The following is a 19,005-nucleotide window of genomic DNA, read 5'->3' on the forward strand; positions in this document are numbered from 1 at the left end:
AATATTCTTGCTGTTTTCATAAGCCTCAATAACATTTCTCCACACTTAAAGAAATTTGATTGTACAAATTAAGGCCACTAGAATACCATTTACCCTTCTAGAACATTATTTTCCTGAATAAATGATTCCCTAGAGTTTTGAAAGAAGATTAACACACTGAACAGAACACCTTAGCTCACAAGGGAGTCTGATTATTTATTTACTCATTAGGATTTACTTAGAAGATACTATAAAGACTAAAATCCTCAAGATGTAACAGAATTATGTGATGGTACAATAACACTCATTTTATTGATTTGACTTTGATTTGATTTTCTAACCCTGTGTCTTGTGATTGTCTCATTTTCTTATTAAGGATATAACATCATAATGTTAGAAGCTGTGACAAGAATAATAAAGCCCAGCTTCCTCATTTTACATCTAATGAAACAAAAGCCCTTGCTTCCAATCCAGTGCTCTGTCCAGTAAACATCTCTCATTAATCATGACATGTTTATCTTCAAACATAAACTCCTTGGTGAGAGGAAGTGTGTGTTTCAAAAATATATGCAGAAATAAAATACTCACAAATGTTAATTAATTATGGTGTTGATGGAATAAACATCAGTAAAGTAGTTTTATATTTGACTTATTAAGAAACACAGACTGTTGATCTTAGTTGAAATAACAGATCTCAAGGAAATTTTTCAGAAGTGTCTATTTTATAATTTGATACTGATTTTATAAATACATCCCTCTTTTGGGCAGCATTGACACTTTTATTATACTTTCCACTGGAGAAGTTATTTGGATATATGTGTATGCAGAGCAGAAGTGGAGGAGTTTTATAAGCAACCACGCATTCGTTCTGAGAGGTAGCATAAAGGCAACATAAAACAAATTAGAGATAGAAAAAGTTCAATGAAAGAAAGAAAATGTGTTTGTGGTGAAAACCAAAATAACAAAGTTGCTTGCACAGAGAAAGACTATTCCACTCAAAAGGCAGAGAATTCTGACAAGAATCAGATGGTCACAGTGTCTATCAAAGCACAAGGTGATGCCCCTCCCCGCCCCCTCCAGCAAGTGGATACAGAATCCCAACTGGCCTGGCTAAAGGTGTGCATATTAATCTATCAGAGACTGATGTCATCAAATGCCTGTATCAAGCCACTATCTTCTCTTGAACTTGATCTTGTATTGATCAAGCAAACTTCAGACAATTTGCCTTCCATCTAAAGAAAGGGGATGTGCTAATCTTATCATTCAGTGCAAATCTCTGTTTCACTGGACAGGTTTTTTTTCCTCATAATATGTTGCTGGGGAGGAAAATTTTTCTTTTTACCTTTCCAGGTTCCGTGGCAGGTCAAACAATTAAAATGTTATTAACAGGAAAAAAACCAATGTAATTTCATACACATGGGTTTCCCATAAAAATAAGAGGCCCAAAAGGCAGCCAGGTGATTGAAGCTTATATAACATCCTGAGCTAATAAGGAAAGGAGTGGGGTCTGGGGATACAAAGAAAAGAAGGCCATTCACAGGAAGGCAGAGGAGATGTCTGGAAAACAAAGGTTGCCCTGTTATGCAGATAAGTTTCATAAGTAAAAAGGTATTTCTAATAATTCTCTTCCTGGTATAGGCCCCCTTTCCAATGCAAATTTTGGCAGTTGAGGATGGGGACGTAAAGGATTTTTCCTGAATCTGCTGGGTTTTCATTGTCTTTAGCTCAAAATAATCTGTAACTGAGCAGGACCCTATGGGGCCTTCCCGAGACAGGGCTTCCGCCATATCCTCTGCTTTAGCTCCTCTCTGAAGTACCTAGATAACAGTATTTGATGCACATTTCCTGAGTTGTTTTGCAGATGTGAAAACCCCACCACCAAATGGAAGATGTTAACTACTTCATGACCATGAGCACACAGCCCCCAGGCCTCCTGGAGCCTAAGGACTGATAATGTTAACCCCTGTGACATCACCCTGCTGCCTCACCATCAGCCAATCAGAGAACTGTGCACAAGCTGATCACATACCCTGCGACCCTCCTCCTGGCCTTTAAAAATGTTTTGCTGAAACGCTTAGGGGAGCTTGAGGCTTTTCAGGGCATGAGCCATCCATCTCCTTGCATGGCCCTGAAATAAACCTTCCTCTGCTCTAAACTCCGACGTTTCAGTTTGTTTGGCCTCACTGTGCGTCGGGCACACGAACTTGCGTTAACAAATCTCATGCTGATGTGGGATGTGGCATATTTTGGAGTGGAAAAATTCTGTTGGAAAACTTCTGTTCCCCTTCATTGCCATCAGAGTCTTGTGAATGACCTAGCAAATTTAGTCTTTGTGATTTTAAATATTTCTATAGTGAGTCTAAATATTTATATGTTGTAAAACCAAGGGGCAGAGGTAATACTGTAGTTAATTCACCAAGATAAAGATATATCATGAGGCATTTTGGAAACTGGACATCTACCTTTCTTCATGGGCAAAGAAAGCTTTTCAACTATTTTACTTTCAGGTTTCCAGAATAGATACTTATTCTATTTTTAAGTATGCTTTTGTTTTTCAGATCTATATTACTAATTCATAAGTACACCACCACTATATTTATCACTATGGCTTTATGCCTACAATTGTGTAAAATCATCCAAATTAATGTTTGACACTATGTTACTTATAGCTGAAAGCTTTGGACTGTTGGAAAACTTCCAAGTTTGAGATTTACTAGTATCTTGGAGGTTCTGGTTACCTGAGATGTTGTCCTTGGTAGGTAGACACAGGACCTAAAAATGGATATAATACCTTTTTTTTTTTTTGATGGATCACAACTAGTTTCTTAAACTTCCTTTGGAGGAAAGAATCAATGTATTTATAAGAGTGAATATATTTTGTCAAGACTCTCGTATTATTTATAATAAAATCTGATGTCCAATTAAGAGCTTGTATAAAACTTTACTTGTAAAATTAAATTATATTACCAAGTAATAGAAATTTGTATATTCTATACTCTACAATTGTAATATTGTGACTTATAAGAAACATATATTTGGTCATTCAGATGACCAAAATCTATTTCTCATATATATTTGGTCTTCATCCACAGTTCCTGCCTCACGGCTCTCAAAATCCTTGGAATTTCCTGAGAAAATAGCAATGGAATATCTTTTGTTATAATATTTGGTCTCTTGCCCTCAGTTCCTAAAATCCCTTCCGAGCCATAAAAGTGAAATAGGTGTGTTATCATTCGTAACAAGTCCCTTTCTACCACAACTGGGTTTATATTAGCGAAATGACTTTTGGAAAGCACCTAAGGATGGAGGCTGGTTGCCAGGGGAACCAACCACAAATAGAGGGGTGGAACTTTCAGTCCCACCCCCTGATTTCTGGGGAGGGGAGAGGGGCTGGAGGTTGAATCAATTACCAATAGCCAATGATTTAATCATTCATGCCTATATAATGAAGCCTCCACAAAAACCCAGAGGGACCGAGCCCAGAGCTTCCAGTTAGTGAACACGTGGAGATTTGAGGAGAGTGGCGCTCAGAGAGAGCATGGAAACTTCGTGCTCTTTCCCTTACCTTGCTGTACTCCTCTCTTCCCCCTGGCTGTTTCTGAGTTATATCTTTTTATAATAAACCATAATAAATCAGTGATTTAGTGAGTACAAGATTTCTCTGAGTTCTGTGAGCCACTCTAGCAAATTAATCAAACCCAAGGAGGGGGTTGTGGGAACCTCAGCTTTACAGCCAGTCAGAAGTACAGATAACAACCTGGATTTGCAAGTGTGTCTGAAGTGTGTGTGTGTGTGTGTGTGTGTGTGTATGCACGCAAATGCACGCGAGCGGAGGCAGTCTGCTGGGACTGAGCACTTAACCTGCGGAATCTGATGCTATCTCTGGGTAAACAGTGTCAGAATTGAGTTGTTTGGTGGTGCGAGGGCACCCCCCCACACATCAGAATTGAGTACTGATCCAAACAGCAATACATCAGAAAAATCTTACATTGTTATTAATAGCTATAAACATGCATTACAACGTATTGTTCATATGCCTAGATTATCACTAAATCAACTCTATAGCATCACTTTCTAACAGAAGTTTCTGTGACGATGAAAATGTTCACATAAAACATTGTATCACCTAAGGATGCTACCAGCGAACTACTAGGGCTCTTTAATGAATTCGGTACAGTCGCAGGATACAAAATTAATATACAGAAATCTGTTGCATTTCTATCACCAACAACAAAGTATTATAAGGAGAAATTAAGGAAACAATCCCATTTACCTTCACATCAAAAAGAATAAAATACCTAGGAATAAACCCCACCTACAGAGGCAAAAGACCAGTACTCCAAAAAGTATAAGATGCTGATGAAAGAAATCAAAGATGACACAAACAGATGGAAAGATATATGGTGTTCTTGGATTGGAGGAATCAATATTGTTAAAATCACCATACTATCTAAGGCAATCAACAGATTCAACGCAATTCCTATCAAAATACCAATGGCATTTTTCAAAGAACTGGAAAAAATAAGTTTAAAATTTATATGGAAACACAAAAGACACTGAATAACCAAAACAATCTTGAGAAAGAAGAACAGAGCTGGAGGAATCAGGCTCCCTGATGTCAGACTATACTATAAAACTACAGTCATCAAAACAGTATGGTACTGGCACAAAAACAAACACACAGATCAATGGAACAGGACAGAGAACCCAGATATAAGCCCACGCACATATGGTCACCTTATCTTTGACAAAGGAGGCAAAAATATACAATGGAGAAAAGACAGTCTCTTTGTTAAGTGGTGCTGGGAAAACTGGACAGCTACATGTAAAAGAATGAAATTACAACATTCTTTAACACCATATACAAAAATAAACTCAAAATGGATTAAAGACCTAAATGTAAGACCAAATACTATAAAACTGCTAGAGGAAAACATATGCAGAATGCTCTCTGACATAAATCGCAGCAATAACTTTTTGGATCCATCTCCTAAAGTAAAGGAAATGAAAGCAAAAATAAACAAATGGGACTTAAAAGCTTCTGCACAGGAAAGGAAACCATTGTCAAAATGAAAAGACAACCCACAGAATGGGAGGAAATATTTGCAAATAATATGACAGATAAGGTATTAATATCCAAAATATATAAACAGCTCATACAACTCAACATCAAAAAACCAAACAACCTGATTAAAAAATGGGCAGAAGAACTGAAGAGACATTTTTCCAAAGAGGAAATACAGATGGCCAATAGGCACATGAAAAGATACTCAACATCACTAATGATCAGGGAAATGCAAATCAAAACCACAATGAGATATCACCTCACACCTGTCAGAATGGCTATCATCAAAAAGAACACAAATAGCAAATGCTGGTGAGGATGTGGAGAAAAGGGAACCCCTTGTATACTGTTGGTGGGAATATAAACTGGTACAGCCACTGTGGAAAACAGTATGGTGGTTTCTCAAAAAACTAAAAATAGAACTGTTATATGACCCAGCAGTTCCACTCCTGGGCATACATCCGACAAAAACCAAAAACACTGATTTGAAAAGATACACGCACCACGATGTTCATAGCAGCATTATATACAATTGCCAAGATATGGAAGCAACCTAAGTGTACATTGACAGATGAATGGATAAAGAAGTGGTATATATACACAATGGAATATTACTCAGTCATAAAAAAGAACAAAATTTTGCCATCTGCAGCACCATGGATGGACTTGGAGGGCATTATGCTAAGTGAAATAAGTCAGACAGAGAAAGACAAATACTGTATGATCTCACTTATATGTGGAATCTAAAAAGTACAACAAACTAGTGAATATAACAAAAAACAAGCAGACTCACAGATATAGAGAACAAACTAGTGGTTATCAGTGGGGAGGGGAGGGAGGTGCAAGATAGGGTGGGGGAGTGGGAGGCACAAACTATTGGGTGTAAGATGGGCTACAAGGATGTATTATACAACAGGGGAATATAGCCAATATTTTATAATAACTGTAAATGGAAAGTAACCTTTAAAATTGTATAAAAAATATAAAACAACAACAAAAATACAGTATCACCAAAATGGTTGCCCTAGCTACTTATCCCTATTGAGCACCTGAAATGTGGCTAAGGCAACAGAATAACTGAATTTTAAATTTTACTTATTTTTATTAATTTAAATGTATATTGTTATATGTGGCTAGGGGCTCCAGTATTAGACAGCACAGCTCTATAGTACATATAGGGAGACTAGAATTTTGTCTTATAAATGTACTGATTAATTTTAAGAAAAAAAAGTGAGCAAGTTAGAACTAACGTGCGTTTGTAAACAACTGAGTGAAATCCTTACAGGTATCAAACTATATGTTTCATTAATTGAAACTGTCTTAAGGTTAAGTACTATAAATGTCTAGTTTTGGTACTCCGTTATTTTGAAAAGATAGCATTCATTACTTCTTATATTACTTTTCAATCATTTGTTATATTAATCATGGGGATCTCTGTCAACTAAAATTATGTTTTAAAACTTAAATTATATTTCCTAATCTCTTCATGGTGTATAGAATTTTTGTTAGGAATCTAGAAAACGTTGTTGATGATTACCAACTATATTAAGTGAAAGGGCTTCCCATTACCCAATGTAACATAGTATCGAGTAATATCTCCTTCTTCTCTCTCTCTCTCTCTATATATATATGTTATAATCCTGATGATTTTTTTAAAAAACTATCTTCTACATGCTAAATGTCAATGTGTGTATTTATATATGGTAAATCCTAGCCATTTTTGCAAATGTTTTGATTCCACAGGCTTCTAAATAAAAATGTTAACAAAATAAACAGCAAAAGTGAGGAGACGGTAGGAAATTAGAAAATATATGTTTATTTCCCCTGCTTGTTTTTTCTTCCTAGTTAGATGAGCCAGGTATTAGAGGAGAGAAAAAAATAGGCTAAACTTGAAAGGTTGGACTGAACTGGTATATACTAGATTGAGAGAACTGAGTTGCATAATATTGAAGCTTCCCAGAATATCACTGATTACTTAACTCTGGAATCCACATAGCAACTGCTATAGTGCCAATTACAAAAGTGCAAACCACGAGATGCAATGCCTAGATAGTACTGTAGTGGCTTCACTCAACCTTGAAATCCATTTTTCCTATTTTTGCAGGAGTACCCAGGAGGAGGGTAGGAAATTGTCAGTAAGAATACTGCATTACCTGTTCCCAGAGGAAAATTTTTCTGATAAATAAAATCCAGCTTCTGAAGGTTTATATAAAAAATGCATAGCTAAAATTGTCACCCTATAAACCAATTTATGATGCAATTTATGACAGGCTTGAAAAGAATGAGAAGGGAAAGTGAAACAGATTGCCCATCGAATTGGTACCACTCACTGGAGAGTATCTTAGGGCCCGAATAATCCTTCCTAAATCAGAAACAGAGTTCGAATTATACATTTTTTTCCCAGTGTTATTGAAAAATAATAGGCACACCTCTTCTATAAGTTTAAGGAATGATAGTTTGATCTACACATTGTGAAATGATTACCACAATAGGTGCAGCTAACATTCATTTTCTCACATAGATACAATAAAAAGAAAAGAAAAAAGAAGAGAAAAAAGGGAAAAAAATTCCCCTTGTGTTGAGAGCTCAAGATTTACTCTCAACAACTTTCCTATATATTGTATAGCAGTGGTAGCTACAGTCATCATATTGTACACTGCATCCCTAGTACTTATTTATCTTACAACTGGAAGTTTGTATCTTTTGATCATCTTTCTCTAATTCCCCTTCCCCCCACCGTCCACCTCTAGTAACCACAAGTCTGGTCTTTTTTCTATGAGTTTGTTTGTTTTTTTTTTTAGATTCCACATATTAGTGAGATCATACAATATTTGTCTTTCTCTGTCTGACTTATTTCACATAGCACAATACCTTAAAGGTCCATCCACGTTGTCACAAATGGTACGATTTTCTCAATTTTTTATGGCTGAATTACATATATCGATATCAATTTCTTGAAGAATTTATGCATCTATAGACACTTAGGTTTTCTGCACACCTTGGCTATTTTTTTTTTCTCTTAATTCATTCAACATTTATTGGAAATGACTCTGTGCAAGGCTTGGTCCCTGCCCTCAAGGAACTCACAGTCTAGGGAAACAGACACATGACCATCACAGTGCCTTGTGTAAATGCTGCAGTAGGAGAGCAGACACAGGGTTAGAGAGGCAGAGGGAATGGCAGTCTCTGCTTAGCTACCTAGGCTGTCTTGTGGTGTAATGGAATTCACCAGGCAGCCAAGGAGGTCCGATGCATAGTGCACCCGGAGGCATCAGGACCTGAATGAGCATAACGTGTTCAGGAAATGGTATCAATACAAAGTACGTTCTGTACTGGGGATGATGGGAGGGAGGCTAGGGCAAGATGATGAAAGAATCTGCATGGCACACAAGGGGCTTTGGTGAGAGAAGCCATGGAGGTCTTTAAGGAGTGACCTCATTAAAGATGTGTTTTAGAGAGAAAATGCTGCCAGAAACGGGAAGAATTTTCAGGAAGAGACCAAAAGTTTAGAAAAGAGATTATGAGGGCAGGGAAGTGAGATGGAGAACAGAGGATGAATTCCAGATGAAGAAGTGGGTCACCACAGGTTGGGGGAAGGGGGAGTCAGAACCAAGTTGAGCAACAGGAGATAGGAGACGGAATCCATGCCAAACACCAGGCCAGGTGTTTTACACACACTCTCCATCTTCACAGGAATCGTCCCCATTGTACAGATGACCGCTTAGAGAAGTTAAGTGACTTTTCTGATCACAAAACTAGATTACAGAGTTAAGCTTCAAACCCAGGTCAACACCTTTAACTGTCATACAAATCTAGACAGAGATGTATAGTGAGCTGTTTCAGAGAATGATCTAGAGCTTGGGGGGAAATTCACGACTACAGATAAGACATCTGGGAGTCCTCAAGGTAGATCAGCAGGTGGTTGAAGCCACAGGTGAGGCTAAAACTGTGCAGCAAGAAAAAAGCCAAGGATGAAACTGGAAGAACACTCACAGTTAGGAGAACAGGAGGAGCCAGTGGCAGAGGAGACGGCTGGAAAAGGAAACAGAGGCGGTGGTGAAGTCAAGACAGAATTCACTGAAGAGTGCCGGACACTGCAAAGCATTAGGATGACTGGGAATGGACACCACATGTGCAATCACAAAGGCTTTTAGCCAAACTGGTTTCACCACTTTAGTGGTGGAAGCGGAGAGCAAGCAGCAAGGGCTAAGAGGAGTGCAGGGATGGGGCTGAGGGCTTGACAAGCTTGGTTGAAAAAAGAAATCAGGGGCTTCCCTGGTGGTCCAGTGGTTAAGACTCCACGCTCCCAATGCAGGAGGCACGGGTTTGATCCCTGGTTGGGGAACTAAGATCCTGCGTGCCGCACAGCACAGCCAAAAAAGACAAATAAATAAGAAATCACCTTGAAGGTTGCATCTGAACCCATATATGGAGAGTGTCAGGCCACACAGTTATGCAAAATTCTCTAGCTGCACTGGACAGTTCAGGCCCAGAAGCAAACAGAAATGGCCAGTGGACCTGGGGTTGGAAGTGAAGGAAAAGAGGCAGTGGAGAGGGGAATAAGGGTACAAGGGACTTTGGACTCTTCTAGAGAGAGAACTGCCCTTTACGGGACACCAGTAAAGATGTTTAAAAATCTCAAAAAGATTTGGAGGACACATTTGGAACTTTTAAACAAAAAAAACAAAGCCAAGGTTCATCTCTGCATTGTGTAAAAGGGATTTGATAAACAGATAACTAATGTTAACAAATTTAATTTAAAAAGAATAGACTTTTTAAGTACATCAAGGTACCACTGGAACAGGATGCAAAATGATACACACTAATTACTAATTACTCCTCTTTACTCTTAAAGCTGATTCCCCAAAGACTTCTACTTAGCAAATACTTTAAGAGACTGTTCAGAAAAAGAATAAAGGAGCATTTGTGTCTATTCCATTATTCAGACTGGCTGCCATCCTGATTCGATAAAAGGGAGATTTTACCGGGATAGAACAGCACTTGCACGTTTTCGAAGCTCTAAGCTGGCTTCTCACTCTTTTTACACTACAGCAGGAAGGATATCAGCACCCCTATTCTTCCAAGGCCAGAAGAGGTGAAGGGGCATGTCCCAGGCCACCCCAGTCTCTTGCCTCCAAGTCTAGGGCTCTCACCTCCACCCATCCTGACACATGCTACTCTCAGGCGTTCCCCCACACCTCGCTCCGCCCGTCTTGACTCTGACCTTGAGACGGCACCGATGCGGCTACTACTTAGCAACACAGGTTGAAGCCTGCACCCCCGTGGCCAGCCTGCTTCTTGGACAAGGCAGCCTTTCCTGTAAAATACTCCTAAGAAGCCCTCAACCACCAGGCCTGAGAGGGTCCCTGTGAGGGTGGGTGCCTGTGATCACCCTCCCAACCAAGGCTGCTCTCCCCTCCGGATCCCTAGCTCACTAGGATCACAGGCTACATGGAACTGTTTTTCCTGCAATAAAACTACAGCAGCCAACATTTATTGAGCACCTACTTGTTGCCATGGACTCTGCTGAGAACTTTACATATGTTACCTTAACTTTGCAACAACCCAGCAAAAACAGGTACTCTCATCCCTGTTTTACAGATGACGATAACCGATACCTGAGGCTCAGAAAGGCTACGTGACTTGCCCAAGGTCATTCAGCTAGTGGTTGAGGCAGTACTCATAAGTCTGTCAGACTCGAGAATCCACTTTATTTTCACTGTACCACACCGCCCTGGCTCACCACTCTACAAGTGCCTAGAGACCCACACCAGAGCGGAAAAGGAAGAGTGAGGCAAGGCACGAGCCTTTTCATTTTCACTGCCTGGCTCCCAAGTGACTCTGGGGAGGCTAATCCCCTGGTGTTTCACTCGGCCGACGGCCTCACCAGCCCGGGGCCCTGGGAAGCTGACAGGAGTCAAAGGGTCCCCTGGCAGGCTTGTCCTGGCAGCTGCCCAGCTGACTTGAGCTAACACAGCAACAGGCACAGGAAAGGCTCGAGAGAGAGTGGAAAAGCACCAGACCCTGGGCCGCTGAGGGCAGAGAAGTGATCCCTGCCATGCTCAGACGGGATAACGCAGCTCTAAAGCCACCACTATCACCAGGCTGGGAAGAGAACCGGGGCGGGGGCCGGGAGGGGTGGGTAAAAGCCCCAAGCACATCTACTTACTACTGTGCTTCAGTGAATCCTGACTGCTGGGCCAATCCAAAAGAGGGTCACGCGCCTCCAAGGTGAATCAGCAAGAGTGGAAGAAAACCAGTCCACGCCCTGGTTGGTCCCAGCAAGCCTGGCCCACCTTTGCCCCATCCACAGAAACCCCGCTGCCTGATGATACCTGAGCAGAGGCAAGAAAGCACGCACGATCTCACAGCCCCATGGTAGCAGCAGAGCTCAGCCAGCCCTGGGAAAGAAAGAGCCAGCTGAGAATACTAATAGACTTGCTGGAGGCAAAAATTCAGCGAGGGCAAGCCCGAGGAAATAAAATTATTTAAAAGGGGCACAAAGGGAGACTAGAAAAAGGGAGCAACTTGGACTTCCAAAGATAGTGCTTCTTCCATCAGGCACTGGGAGGACGTACATCAGTGGTGGCAGGGTTATTCCAAAATATCTGAAAACCCAAATATGTCTTAGTCTGTGGGAAAACTTTTTGTGTGTTATTTCTGTAGGTTTTCTGTCCTGTAATGTTTTGCTTAGGCTGATATTAAACTACATATGTGCAGGATGCCCAAAAGTGTTTCGAGGGAAACCAATCCTGGGATCTAATGTTTGCCACAGTTGTTAGATTGCTTAAAAACAAAGCGTATCTCTCAGATTTCATTAGAAGGCAAGGGGCAGCTTGACAGGTGGCATATTGGCCGCCACTGGGTCAAATTAACCCTATGGGTATGTTAGCATGCTTAGAATTTTTTAAAAAATAAATTGTCAACATTTAAAAATCAGAAGTTCAATCTGGTATCTCTGGGCAAGCAGCACAAACTGGAAGAAGCTGCACAGCCACTGCCCCCTTTAGGCAGGCCTGTGCTTTCCAGTACCTGGCCTGGCCACTCATTTAAGCCACCTGACTGACCCCTGTAGGCAAGAGAGTTTGCTACTGGTGGTTTAGCCCAGTGAAGGGATCCCAGGCTTGGTCGCCCTCAGGACTGCCACAGGGGGGCAGCACTGGTCTGCCCATGAGGCCTGCGTCAGCCTGAGCCTGTAACCAAGCTGAGCTTATTAGCACATCCTTTCAGAACCAGAAACGTCATCCTCACTTCAGCAGCAGACCCTGCTTCCCCACGCTCCCCATCGGATTTATGCCCTGAGAAGCAACAGCAACTCATCTCAACATTCCCACCAGGCCTCGGCGACGGAGGGGGAGCCACCGACTCGACCTGCCCCCTCCTTCTCTGCCTACCACGTTCCACATCCCCCCGCTCCTCCCACTCCACAGCCGGCATCTCTATCTGTTCAGGAATTCTACCTTCACCCACCTGTTAACACCACTGGGCCTCAGATCCTGAGGTAAGAGGCAGGCAAACACCGTCCCCCTTTTAAGGCAGGTTCATTCTTCATTACTTGCCTTTGCTCACTCAGGTTAAAGGTCAGTTGACTTCGTGAGGCAACAGGTCTGCTCTCTGCTCTCACCCCTTCCAACCTCACCGACAACATCTTTAGTGGCAGCATTTAGTATAAGTTCCTACTGCCCTTCAGGAAAGACATTTAGTATTATGCATTGAGGCCCTTAAAACCGTTCGTCCCATTTTGTCCAAAATGCCATTTACTGTTCCTACCATTTAGTCCAAAAATGCAGGAAAATCCTTATATAAGGTACTCTTTGCATTACTTCTCCTAGTGAACAACCAGAAACAACCCAAATGTCCAGCAATAGGGAAACTGTTAAAAACAAACTATGCTATATTCCCACTCGATGGGCAATTATACAGCTAATGAAAACAAATCAGGATTATGAAGACCATGTGATAAGATAGGAAAGTGATTATGATATGAAACACTATGTAAAAAAAAGAATATAAAATTAAATGTACAGTAATAAATACCTAAAAAAACTAGTCCAAGAATTACTGAAAGATACCAAAATGTTAACATTTTATCTGTACTAGAGCCCTCAGAGTGTGGGTAACCTTTTTTAAAACCCCTACCAAATTTAACGTACATATACTTCTTTTATAGAGAAAAGTATGTGTGCATGTGTGTATGAAGTTGGAAAATTTGATAGCAATTGTTAAGCTCCCTGGTCTACTCTTAATGTAGACTTTGAAAGTATATAAGCCTCATGTTATCATGATAAAAAGGCCCTTGGGAACCTGCGCCTCCAGGACTCACGGCCTCCAGGATCCAATGCAGCCACGCTAGTAAAACAAAGCTTCCAGGGCCCCCGACTCCTTAGTTAAAGGCCAATTTTATCCTACCCAGAGATGACTGCTTTGCCTAACTCCTAGGAGACCGCAGCACCACCTGGAAGATAGGATTAGATCAAAATGGTTCTCAGACGCCACTTTAATCAAGTTTTGCACTACACAGTGACGGGGTGGGGGTGAAAGACGGTGATTGTTTTCAAGCAAATTCACCTGCCCCAAGGTGAACAGCCGGGGCTCCCAAGAACAGAAAACTGCTTTCCTTCCCAGGGGAATCCCCTTCCTGAGCTGACAGGACAGGATTTCAGGGAGAATGAGCACAAAGGACAAAGCAAGCTAGTTAAGGGAGCCAGGTAGATTTCTGAACTCTTCCCAGTGCAAACTAGAACTAGGCATGTAGGTACCCCTCCTAAAGGTATCACCCCAATCCCAGCCACTCCCACCTGAGGCCAAACTGCCTCCCCACAGGGACTGACAGCCAATGTTCATTTCATCACTGTCCTCCCAGTGGTGCACCTAGCAGCACAGAAGCCTGAGCAGTTGTGGCCACCATCCAGCAGAGGCAGCTTTCAGGCCAGAATCCTCACGGGCCTTCCTCTTCACTGGCCCCTCAGCTAATAGTGTGTCTGCCTGGCCATAGCAGAGCAGCCAGTATGTGTGTGGCTGTGTGGGGCGGTAGGGGCCAGAAGAAACAATAAAGCAAATCAGATGTGGGTTCTGGTTGCTGAGTCGACTTGGTGGCAGGACCAGTCTTGGCCCCCAGAAGGACCCATAGGGCCCTGTGTCCTCCATTAATTCTTCTCCGGGCGGTTTCTGTTCAGGACAGCTTTAGGGGCAAATTCCAGCTTGTCCTTAAGGCTCACGACCTGGGTGTGGTCCTTGCCTAGCAGCTCATCCAGCTTGCGGTCCTCCCGGCGCTCCGAGATGCTCTTTTCCTCCTCCACAAGCTGGGGATCCTTCCCCCGGATGAACCATTCCAGGTGGTAGCCCACAGCCCCAACCACGAAGGCCACGGGAAAGGTGACATAGGGAGCATAGGTACGCACCACGGTCCAAAGCACAGGCCACATGACATGTGCGCCGCAGCTCACACCTCGCTGTCTGGTCCCCACCCGCCGCCTGTGCTCCCACTCCCGGAGCACCGAAGCCGCCAGTCCCAGCGGCCCTCGGGGCCTCGCCCCAGACCCCGCCCACTGGCACCCGCGATCTTGGCTATTGTAAATAATGCTGCTGTGAACATGGAGGTATAGGTATCTTTTCCAGTTAGTGTTTTTGTTTCTTTTGGATATACTCCCAGAGGTGGAATTGCCGGATCATGTGATAGTGCTTTTAATTTACATTTTTCTCTCTCAAAGTGAACTAGTGTTTTGGAAATATCAAATAACATGATGAGGGATTATCACTTTTTTATTCTTCAGTTCATTCAACAAGTATTTACTGATCACATACTAAGAGCCGAGCATTGTGCTAGATGCTGGTCTGGAACGTCAAAAAAAAAAAAAAAAAAAAAAAGCGAGACAGATACTTTACCTTCATGGAAGTTAAGGTTTAGCTGGAGAGAAATTCAATAAGGAAATAAATACAAAATAAATACAGAATCATAAATTGCAATAAGTGTTTTAAAAGAATATACAAAGATGCAATGGAGGAGGATATCAGGAAAAAAGTGGTTATATTTGGGGGCTAAGAAAAATGCCAATTTGAGAAAGTGACAACAGGTTGAGATCAGAAAGATGAGAAGGAGTTAAACTGGGGAAGAGTGAAACATATGGAACCTTCCAGAAAGAAAAAAAAGCAATTTGATAATAAGAGCAATTCAGAGGTATTGTCCAAATATTTTTCATTACAGGGCATTAGAATTGTTTTAAATAATGGAAATCAGTAGTTTTTTCAAGAATCTGTCAACTGTTTTTTATTATTAAACCATCATATTAATTATTTAAAGTATTCTTTATAAAATCTTTCAAGAATCAGGCCTTTTTTATTGTAATGAATTGACTGTATCATTTGCTCAATTTTTTTTTTTAAAGTATTTATTTATTTATTTATTTATTTATTTATGGCTGTGTTGGGTCTTCGTTTCTGTGCGAGGGCTTTCTCTAGTTGCGGCGAGCGGGGGCCACTCTTCATCGCGGTGCGCGGGCCTCTCACTATCGCGGCCTCTCTTGTTGCGGAGCACAGGCTCCAGACGCGCAGGCTCAGTAGTTGTGGCTCACGGGCCTAGTTGCTCCGCGGCATGTGGGATCTTCCCAGCCCAGGGCTCGAACCCATGTCCCCTGCATTGGCAGGCAGACTCTCAACCACTGCGCCACCAGGGAAGCCCATCATTTGCTCAATTTTGAGTTAGCATTTAATACTGAAATCTTTTTTTAATATTTATTTTTATTTATTTATTATTTTAGTCTGTGTTGGGTCTTCGTTGCTGCGCGCGGGCTTTCTCTAGTTGCCACGAGCAGGGGCTACTCTTCATTCCGGTGTGTGGGCTTCTCATTGCAGTGGCTTCTCTTGTTGCAGAGCATGGGCTCTAGAGCAGACGGGCTTCAGTAGATGCAGCACGTGGGCTCAGTAGTTGTGGCTCATGGGCTCTAGAGTGCAGGCTCAGTAATTGTGGCACACGGGCTTAGTTGCTCCGCAGCATGTGGATCTTCCCAGACCAGGGCTCAAACCCATGCCTCCTGCATTGGCAGGTGGATTCTTAACCACTGCACCACCAGGGAAGCCCTTGAAATGTTCTCTTCTAATTATTTCCTTGTCATTAGATTAGTAGAATGTTTTCCTAGCTACTCATTCAAAAAATTTTACAGACTTTTATAGTGTTAAGTGACCACTTATTTAAACTGATTTACAGTAGAGAGTCCATCTGTTAGAAATTTTTAAATTCTATCAGATTACCTAGAAAAAAAGAAAATAGGCATTCCAGGCTGGAACCAAGCTGTTCTTTGTAGAGAATCCTTTTGTTTTTTTTCAAAGAGTTTTTCCTTAGCTAAAATTTTCTTAAAATTATTTTTTTCTAGTATCAGGAAACTAAAGCAAAGTCTACTTTTGATGTAGGGTGGAGGAGGTGGCATTTGGCCTTGCACAGCACTTTGTTAACCAGTTTTCTTCAAGCGGCATTTTCTTTCGTTCTGAGGTGGCAGATTTGTAGCAGAGTGGCATCCAGAAATCACTGTAATTGCAGCAGTATTTCATGCAATTGCTGAAGAGTACTCTCTGTTCAAGGATTTCAAAACACTTTTCTAATGGTAAATTACCTTCACAGTATTCTTTTTTGTAAACTGCAAAAAAACTGAAGCACAGAGAGCAATAGTTTATCAAGGTCTAGTGCTGATTTTCTTAGGCAACATATTTGTTAGACATCTTCTGAATGCTGAACCCTTTGCTGGATGCAGTGAAGAGTTTCAAGGGAAATAAAAGATAAGTTTCCTGAAGTCAGTTGTTTGGCTTAATGAGAGAGATACAAGAACCAAAGAAAATTATGCATATGTAGAAAACATTTATACAGCCAATTATAGATGTTCCCATTAAGTGCTTAAGTGTTTAGACTGGTGAAAAGGCTGGATAAAGAGGTTTCATTGTATAATTAGGATCACTGGCCTTGAGAAAGTTTTTAATGAGTGAGGCAGATGATTTGACACTGCAAAATGGGGACGACTTCTAGGCAAATTAAGTGGCATATTTAGTGATATAGAGGCCAAAGAGAGGACAGTTTACATGGGGGTTGGCTTGCAGTACTGCCAAATACAGTAAGAGCTGGATGGTCCCAAATCAAGTAGAATAAGAGGCCCTTTGGTTAAGGGAAGAGTTTCTGGCAACAGGAATACCTGGAGTAATTTTAAGTGAAAAGCTCAAAATGACATCAAGGTAAAGTCTTCACTACATTATATGTCAAAAATTGGACAATAGAAGGGGACGGAGAAATACAGAGGAAGGGCCATCAGCAAGAATTCTCTGGAGACACTTTATGCATTGGGTAGCAATGGGAATGGAGAATCAAATCTTTAGAGAAAAATCTTAGAATCATAGTCATTAAAGAAATCTTGGAGATCATTCAATTCACTCTATCAAATTCTAACTGGAAATGAAATACAGGTTTAGGTACTGTTGTATTAATTCGGAGATATTTCTAAGAAACAGAGATGGAAACAGAAACATAAAATGTTACTGTATAGGTTCAACTGATTATATTTTAATAGAACTAGAAATTTTACTATGACATAATTCCCTCTGTCTCTGTTCAGCTCACCAAGTCCCTCTCTCTTGTCTCATTATATACTCATGGATCACCTGACTGACATTAAAAGCATTGGTCTGAAGCAAAAATCCTTAGAATTCAAACAAAAAAACAAGAATCACCATGACAAACTATTTTTATACTTGTCATTACTACAGTTTGATCTTATGTACAAATTATTCACACATTTACTAACTCAAACAATTCTCATACATACCCTATCATGGTACATCATGGCGTATTAGCAATAGCCTTGGGTAGTAGATTGAGTAAAACAGAACTACAGGCTATGGATTTTCTTAAAAAAACTTCCTTGTCAACAACATTATTTTATGTTTAACAACTCTAGCAATAAATATTATTATCAGCAGTATTGGTGTATGCTATTATCAATGAACGATAATAATTCCTATACTTTTTTCATAAAATATATGCAGTTGAGAACTAGTGCTTTATATAAAGTTGCCTAAGTTTTACTTTCCTGTATCAAACTTTTGATGGGGGTTGAATAGCAGAGAATTTGAGATTGTACTTCTTGATGGGGGCTTCTACTGAAGAATTTTATGCCAGGTGTAGGGTTGACATTCTATTATGAAAATTGAGATGCCCAGATAACATTACTACCTGCATGAAAAACTCCCTTACTTCTGCATAGGAGTGGGCCATATATACTCAAAGGTAGAGAAGTTACCAAGCTTAATGTATCAACATGTATCAGATGGTGAGATGAGCTGACCAAGGTCATTTTATTAATATGTGGTAAGATCATACATCTGTCAAAGGAGTTCTGATGTCAGGATCAGACTGTCTTCTCTACCATCACAGCAACATAGAGACAGCTATGTTACGAGATATAATTTCTACTATCACATTCTTTGTTAGAGTATTTACCCAACAGTCAGAATGAAAAGTACACAAAGTCTTCAGCATTGGGAAAGCTATGACAAAGTTTCCTAATTAAAATATCTGTGTGAACAATTTATTAACTAAAATATGCATTTTCTTCTGTTTGCACACATATTCTTCTCACCTCGAATCAAGGAGATATTTGAAGATAAGATGGTAAACTCTTGGGATTATTATCAGAATTAAAATATACATAATTCTGAAGAGGACATATTCATGAAAAATATCTCTAGGTATTAACATAATTCATGTAGATGCATTTATTATGCTTCATGTATGTATATAAACATTGTAAGAGCATTAGTGTAAACCAACAATTGGGCATGATGGTGTATAAGGCACAGCTTGAAGAAAAGTAGGGGCCTCTTTTTTTATCCTTTGTGCCTTCTAGAACAGTATTACCCAATAAAAATATAATTTAATATGTAATTTTAAATTTTCTAGTAGCTACAATTAAAAAGTAAAAATT

The 19,005-nt window shown here is 40.6% G+C and overlaps 1 protein-coding gene across 1 annotated transcript; it reads right to left on the reverse strand.

Moving 5' to 3' along the window:
• Positions 1-14,160: 14,160 nt before the first annotated feature.
• On the reverse strand, positions 14,161-14,469 carry LOC137757136 (small integral membrane protein 12-like). Its single transcript, XM_068533759.1, has one exon. It carries the CDS (start codon positions 14,467-14,469, stop codon positions 14,191-14,193), a length of 279 nt encoding a protein of 92 aa, XP_068389860.1. The 3' UTR covers positions 14,161-14,190.
• Positions 14,470-19,005: the final 4,536 nt, after the last annotated feature.

The sequence above is a fragment of the Eschrichtius robustus genome, chromosome X, assembly GCF_028021215.1.
Source record: "Eschrichtius robustus isolate mEscRob2 chromosome X, mEscRob2.pri, whole genome shotgun sequence".
Taxonomy (NCBI): domain Eukaryota; kingdom Metazoa; phylum Chordata; class Mammalia; order Artiodactyla; family Eschrichtiidae; genus Eschrichtius; species Eschrichtius robustus.

Coding starts and splice junctions, on each gene's coding strand:
- LOC137757136 (XM_068533759.1), bottom strand. CDS start 14,469: ATGTGGCCTGTGCTTTGGACCGTGGTGCGTACCTATGCTCCCTATGTC.